Raw genomic sequence first — 14731 nt, forward strand, 5'->3', positions numbered from 1 at the left:
AGAAGACTGAATTGAATTGGATGAAGACTGGCTAGAGTAATGCTGGGAACCACAGGAGGCAACTAAGGTCGACCATACAGTAGACACTTCAGGTTAAAGGTGCTTTTATCGTGTCCTTGGCAGTTGTGCACTGAATCAAAATACTCTTGCTAATTCAGTTATTTCTTTGTGTCCACTATCGATAATGTCTATATGTGTTAAGACTACTTAGCTTTGGTCAAATCCTTTGGTAATTGATTTCTTATTGCTAAAAATGCATGACACATTTGCTTTTTAACTCAAGATCAATTCACTGTAACATTGCTGGTTTGGCAGCTCATTTTTAGCTGAGATTGTCACTCTGGGCTGCTTATTGAACCAAGGTTACTTCCTGGCTCATTTGTAGTGGTAGAGTGAGGCATTTTCCCACCCATGAAATTGTAAGTTGTGATTAAATAGATTTTGCTATTATCAGTGAGCCAGAAACTAATCAATAGAAAAACATGGGAGCTGGGAGTTAAGTGACTACTTAGTTTTACTTCAGTGAGTCATTCAAATGTGACGTGTTGGCTTAATAACATTTGCCATTCACATACTTTTTACCTATAACCCATAATGAATTATGAAAACAAACAATGCTTAATCGAGCAAATTATTTACAATGTTACTCAAGCATTACTAAAATTTGAAATACACTGCACTCCTCCTTGTTATAAATTGCAATTCAGTAGATAATGGATTTCAACTCAAATATGTAATGTATTGCTGTCTAGCTATCTTATATACACAGTATACTATATAATACAACTACTGTATAGATATCCAGAGCATAATAAATTTTATATTGCCTCATTCAGGCCTAAAGATTTAATCACTGTGGAGGATTTCTTACTTTTGTGGGATAACATCTTTCCTGACAAGGGGCTGAGGGGTGGTGTGGGTGTCACTCTGCCTGGCAGATGAGACTTGTGGCTGTGAATCAATCTCTGGTTCTGGGGCCTCCTCTGTGGTGGTTGTAGGTGTTGACTCTGGGATTGCAGGAAATGGTTCTGACAGCTCCGGACATCTTCTGGACATGTTGGCATTCCGAACAATGTGTGGCAGCTGCTCAATCTGCTGATCTGTCCAAGGCCACCAGGCAACTCTTCGAGCCAACGCTACCATTTTGACCACAATCTAGATGATCGGCATGTAGGTCCTTCAAAATTGTAGCTCTTAGCTTGGAAGGTACAACAGCTCTCAATTCCCACAGAAGGCAAGCATGTCAAGGGGCAGTTCATCCTGGCACTGGTAAAAATGGGGGAATTGGAACTGGTACTGCACATTCCAGCCATTTTGAGTGGCCATGTGATATAAAACAGTGTAGGCTCTTTTCTGGTTTCTCTTTGGATCATCACTGCTATAATAGTGAGACTTTCAATTTGCATTAGGGAGAATACATCAGGAGAGGACATCCTCTTTTGTAAATGTTTCAGCTATCTCCTTTTCCAAGGGTAAATGGGGCAAACCATCAGTATTTCCATGATTGTCCTCTTGAATTCGATCTTGTACTTGGGTCCTCCAAGAAACAGAGCCCAGCCAATCAAATTCAAGGGGATGACTAAAGTCACACAAATGCTGTTGGATTGTCATGTTTACCCTTGGCCTGAACAATTTACAGAAGAGGACACTCCTCTTGATATATTCTCTCTAATGGAAATTGGAACTCTCCTTATCATGACAGAGATGATCCAAAGGGAAACCAGAAAAGACCCCACACTCTCTCAGATCTGCATGGGCACCCAAAATGGCTGGAGTGTGCAGCAGAAACTCCAGTTCCCCCATTTTTACCAGCAACAGGTTGAACTTGCCCTTGATGGAGGTTGCCTTATGTGGGGACTGAGAGTTGTTGTCCAATCCAGGCTGGGAGCTAAGGTGCTGGAGGAACTACTGTGCATGCTAGTCATCTAGGCATTGTCAAAATTAAAGCTTTGGCTTGAAGTTTTGTCTGATAGCCTGGGATAGATCAGCAGATCGAGCAGCTTGCCATGCACTGTCTGGGTGCCAACACATCCAGAAGATGCCAAGAGCAGTGCCTCTCCATCCCTGAGAATGGCCTGCATTGCCCTGGCAGAGATAAATGGGGATTTTACCAGACCATTCATGCGCACGCATTTCTTGGTAGCAGTGGATGCAGCTACAGAATAACCAGAAGTGTTCCCAATAGCCCCCACTACAGCCTCTCACACTGCTAACTGTACTGAAAAGCCTCTTTTCAAGGACTGGTGTTCCAGAACACTTAGTCAGTGACGATGGGCTACAGTTTCTTGCGGAACAGTTTCAGTCAATCCTGAAAGTGAATAGAGCAAGGCATATTACATCTGCACCACCCAGCTACAAATGGCTTGGCGTAAAGGTTTGTCCAGAGTCTAAAAACGCAGAACACTCTACACTGACACCGAATCAGAAGCTCGCCAATCTCCTGACATTGCAGCACACTCCACAACCACCAAGTCTCCAGCTATGTTATTCCTGAGTTGTCTCTTGTGTTTACACTTGGATCTCAAAAGGCGCATGCAGGAGACAATTTGAGACATACTGAAGGCCCTTCAAACAAGGAGGTTCAATGTTTCAATCCTGGACAAGCAGTCCTGGTGAGGGACTATAGAGATTAAGGACAGAACTGAACCACCCTCCTCCTACGCAGAGGAGGTTGCATCTAATGTTTTCTGGAGATGACACATCGATCAGTTGAGGAGAACCAAGTCAGTTGTTGAGAAGAAAGGTGGTCAGAGCTGTCAGAACCACTGCTTGCAGTCTCAGTCAACTACAGCCATCATGGAGGAGGCCCCGGAAGCTAAGATTGCTTCACAGCCACAAGATATATTATGCGTGTGTATGTGAGTTCGGATGCATTCTATATTCTATTTTGGGTTAGAGTTTATAGCTAAACAGGGAGGAGTGTTGTGTATTTAATATTTCAGTTATATTTGAGTAATTCTATAAATTTACAGAATGGTTTAATTTAAGCAATTAAATTAAACAATTTAAATAATTCATTACAGGTTGTATGTGCGAATACATGAATAGCGTTCGTCGTCATGCCACCACGTCATACTTGTGCATCTCACTAAAGTAGAGACGAATCTAAGGCATGCATTCCTGGCTCTGTGTTTTTGTTTTCAATTGGATTTATGTTTTAGAGTTACAAAACCTAACAATAATTAACACAGATAATGGGATAAAAGTAAATGTCTTTATGTATGTATCTTATAACTGATCTCTTCATTTACCATGAGCTTGTTGTTCCTTTTGTAAGTGAATCATTAGAGAAGACTAGCAGACAGATTTCCATTATTTCTTGACTAGCTAACTGCAGAAATTCACACTTCACTACTGCTGGACTCCGAGAGGAATGCAGTGCTCATGTTTCGAACTTCTGCTTGGGACAAGTTTGTGTATGAGTCAGGAACTTGTGCTCATTTAAAGGCTACATGTCTGCAGTTTCCTGCAGAACTGGTGGTTTTTAGTACAGCGTATGAGGCTGATGTCAGCATTTCATTTCATTGTTCATTACATTAAATGAGAAAATCTTTCAAATTGAGTTAACCCATAAATCAGACCATTGCTTTAATTATTTCATAGAAAACATTCATGTTCCGAAGGGTTTCCTATAACTGAATAAAGCTGTTTCTTTTCATTGTATTTAGAACCATCTTTCAATGAACAAGAGGATCCGGATTCGGCATTTGAAGCTACACAATATTTCTTCGAAGATGTAACGCCTGAAACTGTTCATGGTAGGCTTTATGAACAAGGTAGTATCTGTATTTTTAACAGTGATATTCATAATGCAAGATGAGGCTTTGCATTGTTATAGATTTCATTGACTGAGGCATGAGCAAATGACAGCATCGGTGCAATAAAAACATTGCTAAAAGAGCAAAGATTAGATACAAGTTGATCATGTGGGAGAAAACAATATTTTTACTGGATGCAAACGGTATCTTAGTTGGGCGTTTGGAAAATTTTCAAGATTCAAGATTGTTTAATGAGATTTCTAGTACACAAGTGTAAAGGAGAACAAAATAATTGTTACTCCTGATCTGATGCAACCCTCAAAAAAAAACACAAAAGATAAGGAACTCAATAATAGTTAAAAAAACACCATAAATTTAAATATATAAGATAGCTTGTATACATTAATTGTATGTCTATGAAGTGACACTAAGTTGGACAATAGGTGACTGACAATAAAGTAGTGGTGGAGTTAGTGGGTGGAGATGTTTTTCAGACTTGTTGCTTGGGGAAAGTAACTTTTTCAAACTGGTAGTCCTGGCGTGAATGCTATGTCATCTCCTCCCTAATGGGAGTGGGACAAACACCCATGAGCTGTGTGGGTGGGATCCTTCATGATGTTACTGGTACCTTTCTGTATACATGTCCTTGATGGCAGGTAGGCCAGTGCTGCGTTTTGACTACCTGTTGTAAAACCATCCTGTCTGCAGTGCAGTTTCCGTCCCATGCAGTGATGCTTTCTACTGTGCATCTGTAGAGCGATACAAGTATTGATGTGCATAGTCCAGCTCTCTTCAGCCTCCTCAGAAAGTAGAGGCATTGGTGAGCTCTCCCAATTGTGTGTCTTCTGACACCATGTGAGGTTGTGTGTGATATGCACTCCCAGGAGTTTGAAATTGCTTGCAGTTTCCATTGCTGTGCTGCCAATGCAAGTGGGGGGAGAGAGTGTGAGTAGTGAGAATTTTCCAGAAGTGATAACCATCTCCTTTGTCTTGTTGACATTAAGGAAGTGGTTATTTGCCTTCAGATTGGATAGGGTACATGAAAATTAAACTTGTGGAATTAATTCCACAAACTAAAGTGTCCTATTCCAGATTTTGTCCTTCATATGTATCTATAATTGATAGATGTCCCATAAGAACTTTAAGTTTTTTATATTCTTAGAAGTGGATGTAAAAGCTCTGTTTTACATCGTGCTATTAAATTAGAATTGCAAAATGACTCACACAGAGCAATGAAATCATAAGGGGAGAAGGAAATGAACACAGGTGGTTTTGGAATTTTTCAGATGTTTTAATGAATATACAGTATGAAGCTGCTTCAGCTCTATAACCAAATTAATATTCAAAGTTAGAGGCATTAGTAGACATAGAAAACATAACTAAATCCTATATTTGATAAACTGAATATAGAAAACAATACACCTTGACAGTTCTCACTTTTGCTGAGAATGAAACAGAATAGTTTGTTTTAGGCAGGAGAACCTTTTTCATGTCAATTTTGTGAAATTTCACAACTAAACTTTTGTAAAGATTTGCTACCTTGAAAACAGCTGTACTTTAGCAGTATTTTTTGCAGATAATGTAATTATCATCATTACAAACCACAAAGCATCCAATTTATTGAGTAAAATTATATAATTAAGAAATGAGGTGATTTCTACAGACTTTTTTTTCCAAACAAGCTATGCAACACTGCTTTACATGTGAATCTTTTCATTTGTTCTGAAAGAAATGCCTTTATTTCTGACACTGATAATGTCCGAAACCAAGAGATGATCCTCTTAAGTGATAACAGGTTGTTGCCCAATAAATCAGTAGTTTTCTGAATGCACTGATTGCCCACCACAGTTCCCACTGAACATTTAGAATGATCAAAATATCTTGACCAAAATTGTTAAAAGTAATGTCACATTAAATTTTTCTGAACCACGTTTCCACATCTTGCCTGTATGCAAAGTTAGGAGTAGTCTTCCCCTCACTTTTGTCTGTTGTTCTTCTGCATTGTTCCCACGGTGAATGCAATATGACTGGTGGAAGAATGATGGTAAGAAGTGGAAAGTGTTCTGACTGTATCAGTTCGGCATGAACTGTAGCCACCATTTGATGTTAACACCTGAAAATCAACAGCTAGATCACTAGCATTGTGATGGTTACAAGATCGTGAACACAATAATCCCTTACACGATCTTCATAGAGGCTCTGCCATTCCCTCAAAGAAGCATTACATATTATGTGTTGGAGGTCAAATCATTGGAATGTCATAATCCGCTCAAACATGTTTCCCTTCAGATTCTAAATATCAGTTAGGTTGTAAGTGTTAACACGGAGCTGGCCACCATTGCCATGCTAAAAAGGCCCTGAACAAAGCCATGTATGAGGTTAAGATTGGACTCCTCTGTGTTCCTTAACATTTTTATATGCTCGTTTCAGCCATTTGTGTTATTGCACCAAGCTTTTTGTGCATGACCATCAACCAGTGAAAGTCGTCAATTAGACCTTTTGCAGCAGAACTGCTGCAATCTTGATCTCCTGGGAAGCTCACACTTGAGCTCATCTTCCTTTTGCCCTGCCTTCTCTTATCTCTGATTATGTGCAGAGCCCTCCTGTAATCTATGCTGCAGAAATGCATGATGTACAAGTGTTTGGTTTGATGACTGAGGAATTTGGATTGAGTGACATGGGGGGGAGTGGGGGGAGGCTTCCAATGATCTTTCACCATTGCCTGAAAAGAAGAGGTATTTTAGCAATCTGAAAGAAGAGGGGCATGTGTTGGATTATGGTGGGAGTTGAAACAACTTAGTTGATTGTGGCTAAATCACCTGTAACATATGGTTCAGCAGAGGTTTGGGGATGTGAGAAGAATAGGAATGAGTGATACCTTTGCTAGCATTGTCCACAGATGTTCTAGGATATAGATGTAATATTTGGAGCAATGGTAAGTAAATGAAAGTTCTGGGTATTCGTTAGGATTCCTGGTTATTAGAGGTTGTTTGGAAACTCTTGCATGAAGCATTGTGTAAGGCTAGTGACTAAGCTGTGGAATGGGTCTTGCGTACTCATGAATTTTGGCTGTAATGGTAGAAGTGAAAAATGGCATCTAAGTACTTGGGGCTTTATTCCTGGTATTTACTTTATTTGCAAACTCTTTTGGTAATTCGCAACAATTTGGATTTAGTAAGGTTTCCTTCTTGTTCTCTACTCCACCAGCCAAGACTTCCAGAGCTACGTCTGAAAATCGGGGTGGTTGTTCTCGCGCAAGCTCTGCCATGGTATTTGTCACCATAAAGTATCTAGTTTCATAAGATGTGCAACTCTGGCCCCATTCAGTGCTAGCATGCTTGAACAGGTGTCAGCTGCTCATGGTACTGAGCTCTGAGGATATGCAGCAAGTTTGGTGACAGGTGGTGAAGCTGATTGGATGTTAGTCAGGCGCTTGGAGCACAGCTTCATGTTTATCCTTCAAGCCAGAAGGCACCCTTCAATTGCTCAGCACAATCCCAGCTGAATATATTCAGCTGTTCTCAGTTTAGGCTTTCAATCTCTTCTCCACATTTGTTTGAAAAAAAAATTACAATTGTTTTATATAGTACAGCACTCCTTGAGCTTTAGTCTTTACAATGTGTTAGGTGAAATAATGTCAGTCCATAAAATCCTTTTACCAGATGGTCAAAAATAATGTGCTGTAACTTGCTTTTGGGAGGGAGGGAGGGAGGGAGATGTATTTGGGATCTTAATAACAGGGCCAACAATGTATTAGCTTAACCAATGATGTTTTAAAATTGAGAAGGAAATGGAACAGCCAGGAGGAAAATGAATTTGTTAGTAATTTGCAAAATGGGGGATAGAAAGATAAATAATAGAAAATAAATATTAGAAAAGATAAAGGTATAACCTTTGATTGTCATATCATAAGTATTTTTCTGGCTAAATTCAACCCAAAACTTTTTTAAATACCATAAACACAAGATTCTGCAAGTCTTGGAAATCATGAGCAACACGTACGAAATGCTGGAGGGACTTGGCAAATCAGGAATGGTGGAGAAGAATCAACAATCTGATGAAGGGTCTCAGCCTGAATTGTTGGCTATTTATCCCCCTCCATTGATGCTGCCTTACTAGCTGAATTCTTCTAGCATTTTGAATGTATTGCTTTAAAAGTAACATGGCAGTTTTGCCCATGTTTGTGTGAATATCTTACACTGATAATAAATAATGTTTTCTTTTCTCAGTTACAGAACTTAAGTCAAGAACAAAAAGTGAAACAGAAGATGGCTTTGTCACTGTAAACCTAAAGAATGAGAAAGGTAAAGAATGAAGTACAGCAGCTAATTGTCCACAAACAGAGTTTTAAATTACTATAATTTTTAAAGAAATATAGTACTATTTTAAAATTTTATCTTAAGCTTTTCCAATAGCATTTAGTATCATAAACTTAATCTAATCGGTTGATGTTTGGTTAACTTGTTTTTTTGCTCTCTTATAGTGGAGAAGCAACAAAATCCACGAGATTATCGACATTATATCAGAATGTGGGCGCAGGAAAGAGAGCCGAAGTTGCAAAATATCAAAGAATTACCTAAACTGAATCAGGTAGGTTAAATCCTTCTATACTCTAATTAGTAACTAGCAACTTTGAAACACACTGAACTTTAAAGTACCCTTATTTTTAATCCTTTTTAGGAGCAATTTATTGAGCTATGTAGAACTTTGTACAACATGTTCAGTGAGGATGTGAACGAGCAAGAGTTATACCATTCTACTGCGGCTGTAACCAGTTTACTTCTGGAGATTGGTGAAGTAGGAAAGCAGTTCATCGGTCAGACACTTCCAGAACCAGGCAGCAGTCAAGACAGTAAAAGCAGAATACACCCGAGGAGGGAAAACCAACATTATGGACAAGGAGATTCTTTCTGTGCTGTCCTCGAGAGGATGGATGATGAAAAGATGTCTTCCAGTGAAATGCAAGAAATTAAACTGGATGATAATTCACCAAAAGAAAATGGAATTTCTTCAGCAATGTTAATTTCAGATGATGAAACTAAAGACGATACTTCCATGTCCTCGTACTCTGTGCTAAGTGCTGGCTCTAATGACGATGAGAAGCTACAATGTGAGGACATCACGGAGGACACAGTACTTGTGCGTAATAACAATGATAACCCTCTTGCCAGGAGTAATAACATAGACAAAGACTGGGCTATCACCTTTGAGCAGTTCCTGGCTTCCCTTCTGACAGAGACCGCTTTGGTGAGATACTTCGAGAGGGCTGGGCTGGTGATGCCCAGGATTACAAATGCTAAGAATGTCAGAATGATGGGAAAGCAGATCACGTCAGTAAATGACTTTGAGATTGCTCCAATCTCAGGATAAGGTGGTTTCTGCTACTTCAACATATTACATCAAGTAATGTTCTATAACCATGTAGACTGATGTGTACAGTAGTTTCAGAAAATTGTCTCATGTACTGTTTCTTGTATTGTAAATTATAAGATGAATTTTTCCCCTCCTAAACCCATGTTTTGTTGCCATTGGGCATAAAACTTTAATTTATAATATATAGAAAATTGGAGCACCTGCACTTTTCCTTCATGCTGCTTTTTAAACCGGAAGAATTGTTTTTGTTAATTAATCATTTGTGACCAGTGATTCCTTGTAACTTTATACCGTATGTTGACCTGTGTCTTCTAATGTTTCTGAAACCATTCCTGGAAATTTTCATTTTTATACTAGAGACCTGTTCTAATATGACTTGTTTTTTTTTCAAACTGAAATTGCTATTTTAAATTGATTTCTTTCCCATGTTTTTAAAACAATTCTTGGATGTTGGCTCGACCTTTAACATGATAGGAACAATATACAGAATAAAATCAAAACGCCAGTTTAAAGCACTCAGGTAGACTGATTAATTGTTGGTAAATTGATCCTAGGCATATAGCAAAAACAACTAATTATAGTTTAATCACTGAAAATTTGAAAGTATGAAAATCAGTGAGGAAACAAAATGGAGATAAAAATTCTAAATGTAGATAGACCCTTGACCCTTGCCATCATCAAGTTGTATCCTGGAACAATAATTTGAAAAGACAGGGTGAAGTGAAGAAATGCAGAGAGGGAGAGTGTCCTTTGAAATGAGGAAACACTGAAATATAGGATAAGTTTAAGCTTGAGGGTAGAGAGAACTGCTGCAACATAGACATAGAAGTAAGCAGAGAGAAAGAGGGAGGTTCTGGGACGAGCTGAGCTGAGCGTCAGTGTTATCAAGATGTTATCATGCAATTTTTTTCTGGTGTCTGTCTGCTCTCTGATATCACTTTGGAGTTCAGCTCATTGGCTCCTGTGCCTATTCCGGCTCTGTTTTCAAAACTGGCAACAGTACTTGGGACCTTTATAGTCTTTAAACAACCACCCGTTCTTATGAAAATGAGGACTGCAGTTACTGGCGTGTGGAGCGATAAGCACGGTTCTGGCGGAACTCAAGGGGTTAAGCAACCTTTGTTGGGGGAAATGGAATGTCAGTGTTCTGGGTCGAGACCATTCATTTGGACTCGATGAGAAGTTGAGACTTCATTTTCCTCCCCAAGTGCCGCCTGACTTGCTGAATTCTCTCAGCATCTTGTTTGTTACTCCTATGGGAACCCTAAAAACTGTAAAGGAAACTACATTTTTATCAAAGGTAAATGTGTGGCCTCCCTTCACATCAAAATCACACCTGAGCCAAATACATTCATGGGTTATTCGATGGCAATTATGATGGTGCACAAGGATCATTCTAAATTTAGCTTTGATGCCTGTTTGCCCCTGGTTTTGAATGCCATGGAACTGAAATTTACTGCTGATAGGATCCTGTATGCTAGTAGGCCTGGCCACTTCATGTGCTGTTAGCTACCTGGAACCCAAAAGTTGCCAGACTTCAAAACAATTTTACAAAGAATATTCTGTTAGTTGGACAGGACAAATTTATATAACTTGTTTCATTGTAATATTTAATGTGCTCTGGATAGAGTATCTCAAGATAAATCTAATAACCTTTCAAAGAGAAATACTACAGCAACCTGATTAGATATTTAAGTTCAAACAGCATTGTGGATGAAGTCTGTAAATCAATGCTGAGTAAATAATAGGCTCTGCACAGCTGGTTTGAAGTAAATCTGACATTTTCTCTGGAAAACAGATATAAAATTTAACTCTGGTACTTTTAAGGAAATGCATCAATTATTTTATATGTATATCTGCCAGCATATAGATCATTGAGACATTTCAAGGCCAAGTAATTTTGAAGTCTCACAATCTAATGTAAAGCCATCTTTCATATACTTTGATAGTATTGTACATGAAGCATATATAATAGATTTACATGTAATCAATCTGCCATTGTATTCCAAGTACAGAGGTGAACATCAAGCAACATACTGTAACATTACACTATTGATTGGTTACATTAGCACTTAATAGATGCTACTTAATGGATCTGAATGAGTAGAAGGAAGAGGCAAAATTCAATACAGAGCAATGATAGATTATTTCAAAGCAGAAGATTGTAAGTGCTAAGTGGTGAACTGAAAGAGGTTCCACATCCCCTCTCTACACCATTATTCTGATCTGTTCTCTGACCATAGCTAAAAGTAATTCCAGCAAGAAAAAAAGTCAGTCTGCTTTTGTATAATTGCATAGATGAATTAATGGTAACTTGAAATTAAATCAAATGTGTACCATCTAATACAAATGTCATTGTAGGAGGGGAGTGGATAATGTAAATTATTCATTCCATCTGCATTTTGGTTGAATGAACTACTCAAGTGCCAGCCTATTTGCTAACCAATTTGTCAAAATGGACTCCATTAGTCTGTAGAGAGCTCACCCAGCTGCATCGGTGGGCAGTGCAGATCTGGCTATGTTAAAACCAATACCTTGGATCCAACTCTGAAATTGCATTTCTGGAGAATAGTTTAAGGAAGAATTACTTTTGATATAAATCCCACATTAGTTTCTATCCATAAAGTTAACCCCATTGTGGCACTCTCTCATTGATGGTATCCCATCTGTTGCACAAGCAAAAATGTTGGTGTGCAGAATATCCTCTTTTGAAAAGTTGCTCAACAACCTGAAACATTGACTCCTCCTCCATATCTGTTTCTAGTCCCCTTACAAATAATAACTTCTGAACCATGCTTTCATCTTGTATGCAATGAACATAACCAAGAAGCAAAGATTTGTTGCCTGGCAAAGTTGATACATCCAAAATGCAGAGCAAATTCTGTTGTCCCAACTACGTTGCACAATATGTCTTCCAAATTCTCAGACATTTCATCTATTCATCTTTGAACAGAATTGTTGTTGAGTGGAATCACCTTAATTAATTGGTCTGGTGACTTATGCAAAATTCTACTCAGAACCTCCCTCAGTGCTGGCAGAATCAGTTCCTCTCCAATTCTACGGGGCTTTCCAGATTTAGCAAAGACCAATAAAATATTGTATGAAGCACACAAGACATCACTGTTTTGTTGTGAAGTGCTAGCAAAGACGTTTTGAAGTGTTTTCTGTTTCAGAATGTTGCAGGATCAGGTTTATTATCTCTGGCATATGTTATAAAAGTTGTTTTGTGGTATTTAATTATAAATATATAATTAACTAAATAGTGCAAAATAGAAGAAAGTAATAGTGAGTTAGTGTACGTGGGGTTCATTGTTAATTCAGAAATTTGATGATAGAGGAGAAGAAGCTGTTCTTGAAATGTTGAGTCTGTGTCTTCAGGTTACTGTACCACTACCTTGTTGGTAGCAATGAGAACAGGGCATGTCCTGGTGATGGGGAGTCTTTAATGATGGATGCTGCCTTATTGAGGCATCACCTTTTAAAGGTATTATCGATGCTGGGGAAGCAAGTACCCATTTTCTGCAGTTTATTTCCAATACTGTGCAGTGGCTCCTCCATACCCCAGATGGTGGTGCAAACAATTAGAAAGCTTTCTGTGGTGTATCTGTAGAAATTTGTGAGTGTCTTTGATGACATACCAATTCACCAACTTCTAATAAAATACAGCCACTGCAGAGCCTCTTTGTCTTGCATCAATATGTTGGGCCCAGGAGAAATCTTCAGAGATGTTGACATCCAGTCTTGCATCAATATGTTGGGCCCAGGAGAAATCTTCAGAGATGTTGACATCCAGGAACTTGAAACTGCTAACCCTTTCCACTGCGATGAGGACTAGTGTGTGTTCCCTTCACTTCCCCTTACTGAAATCCATAATCAGTTTCTTCGTTTTACTGGCGTTGTGTGCAAGGTTGTTGTTATAGCACCCACACAACTAGCTGATCAATCTCACTTCTGTATTCCTCTTTGTCACCATCTGAAATTCTGTCAACAATAGTGCAATTGGCAAATTTATAGATGGTGTTTCAATTGTGCCAAGCCATAGAGTCATGGGTGTAGAAAGATTAGAGTGCTTGGCTAAGCACATATCCTTGAAGTGCACCAGTGTTGGTCATCAGTGAGGAGTAGATGTTATTTCCTATCCACACTGTCTCCCGGTGAGGAAGTCAAGAATTCAGATCTGGCCCATGCATTATTGCCGTACACTACTGTAGTACATTTTTAGTTAGCACAATTCCCATATTTTAATCATGCAGTGGTCCTGTAGAGTTTGGGCATTCAATTGGGTAATTGCCCTCGAATAGTCTTGATGACATTTCTCCAGCCCGCTGCTCAACCATGATATGATTGACCCACTTTATGTACCTTCAGGCAGACAGTCAGGTTCTGCCTGAGCTATGATTGCATCATAACTTTCTGCTTTATTGATCACAGTGCTTGAGGTTGTACTGAAATAATAGGCAATTAACCATGTTCATTAATCCATAATGAAAATAGAAGCAGGCCAAATGAAAAGAAAGTGTACACAGTATTCTGGGAGTATCTGAAACAGGATTTATACCAGCGCTAAGCAACCAACAGTTGCCACTGTGTCTGTAAAATATTTTTCAAATGACACAATGAAACCATCCAGGCTCCTTAACCATTTGAAGAACATTCACTCTGATAAAGCAAATGAATCTGGCATATTATCAGTTACAGTTTGAAAGTGAGAGTAAAACTACACCTGTGCAAACCCCCGCAGAAGTGAGCCCTCACAAGGCAACAGGTCATGATGGTGTACATGTTGGGGCTCTGAAAACCTGTGCCAACCAATTGGGAGTGCTTAAGGTCATTTTCAATCTCTCACTGGCTGAAACTGAAGGTTCCCACCTGCTTCAAAAGGGCAACATTCATACCAGTGCCCAAGAAGAGCAGAGTGAGCTGCCTCAATGACTATCATCAGGTGGAACTGTGACAAAGTGCTTTGAGAGGTTGATTACGACTAGAATCAACTCCAGTCTAGGCAAGGACCTGGACCTGCTGCAATTTGCCTATTGCCACAATAGGTCTAGAGTGAATACAATTTCACTGGCTTTCCATTCTACCTGGACAATAGTAATACCCTTGTCAGGTTGTTGTTTGATTGCAGCTCAGCGTTCAACACAATCATACCTTCCGTTCTAGTCAACAAGCTTCAGATCCTGGGGCTCTACAACTGACTTCCTCACTGGGAGACCACAGTCAGTGCAGATCAGGAATAACATCTCCCTGCTGACAATCAACACCGGCACTTTTCAAGAATATGTGTGCCACCCCATCTAGCACCAACACTCATCCCATGGTCAAAGTCACTGAGATCAAATTTCCTCTCCGTTCTGATGTTAGCCTGAACAATAACTGATCTTCTTAGCCGTGTCTTGCATTGAGTTGCTGCCACATGTTAGCTTGATTAGATATTTGTATTACTGAGCAGGTGCACAGATGTGGCCACTGTGTATAGTCTTGTTTTGAAAAAAAACACAATTTAAATTAATGTTCTTAATTAACAGAAAACCACAGTTAGCTAGGAGTTATGTTTTCATAAAATGATAGTCACCTAGGCTCATTTGATTTTTATAGCA

The 14731-nt window shown here is 39.1% G+C and overlaps 1 protein-coding gene across 4 annotated transcripts in view; it reads left to right on the forward strand.

The window, feature by feature from the left end:
- tbc1d9 (TBC1 domain family, member 9 (with GRAM domain)) overlaps positions 1 to 9646 on the forward strand; it is a 63116-nt gene extending 53470 nt beyond the window's left edge. For 2 of the 4 annotated variants that reach the window (XM_059965155.1, XM_059965156.1), the window contains exons 18-21: positions 3669 to 3776; positions 7988 to 8062; positions 8242 to 8348; positions 8439 to 9646. In XM_059965155.1, coding sequence (XP_059821138.1) covers positions 3669 to 3776; positions 7988 to 8062; positions 8242 to 8348; positions 8439 to 9128 — 980 coding nt within the window. In that variant the 3' untranslated portion in view covers positions 9129 to 9646. The remainder of the gene's footprint in view (positions 1 to 3668; positions 3777 to 7987; positions 8063 to 8241; positions 8349 to 8438) is intronic. The other 2 variants (XM_059965157.1, XM_059965158.1) reach the window with 1 other exon arrangement.
- The last annotated feature ends 5085 nt before the right edge of the window (positions 9647 to 14731 follow it).

The sequence above is a fragment of the Hypanus sabinus genome, chromosome 3 (assembly GCF_030144855.1).
Source record: "Hypanus sabinus isolate sHypSab1 chromosome 3, sHypSab1.hap1, whole genome shotgun sequence".
Classification (NCBI taxonomy): Eukaryota; Metazoa; Chordata; class Chondrichthyes; order Myliobatiformes; family Dasyatidae; genus Hypanus; species Hypanus sabinus.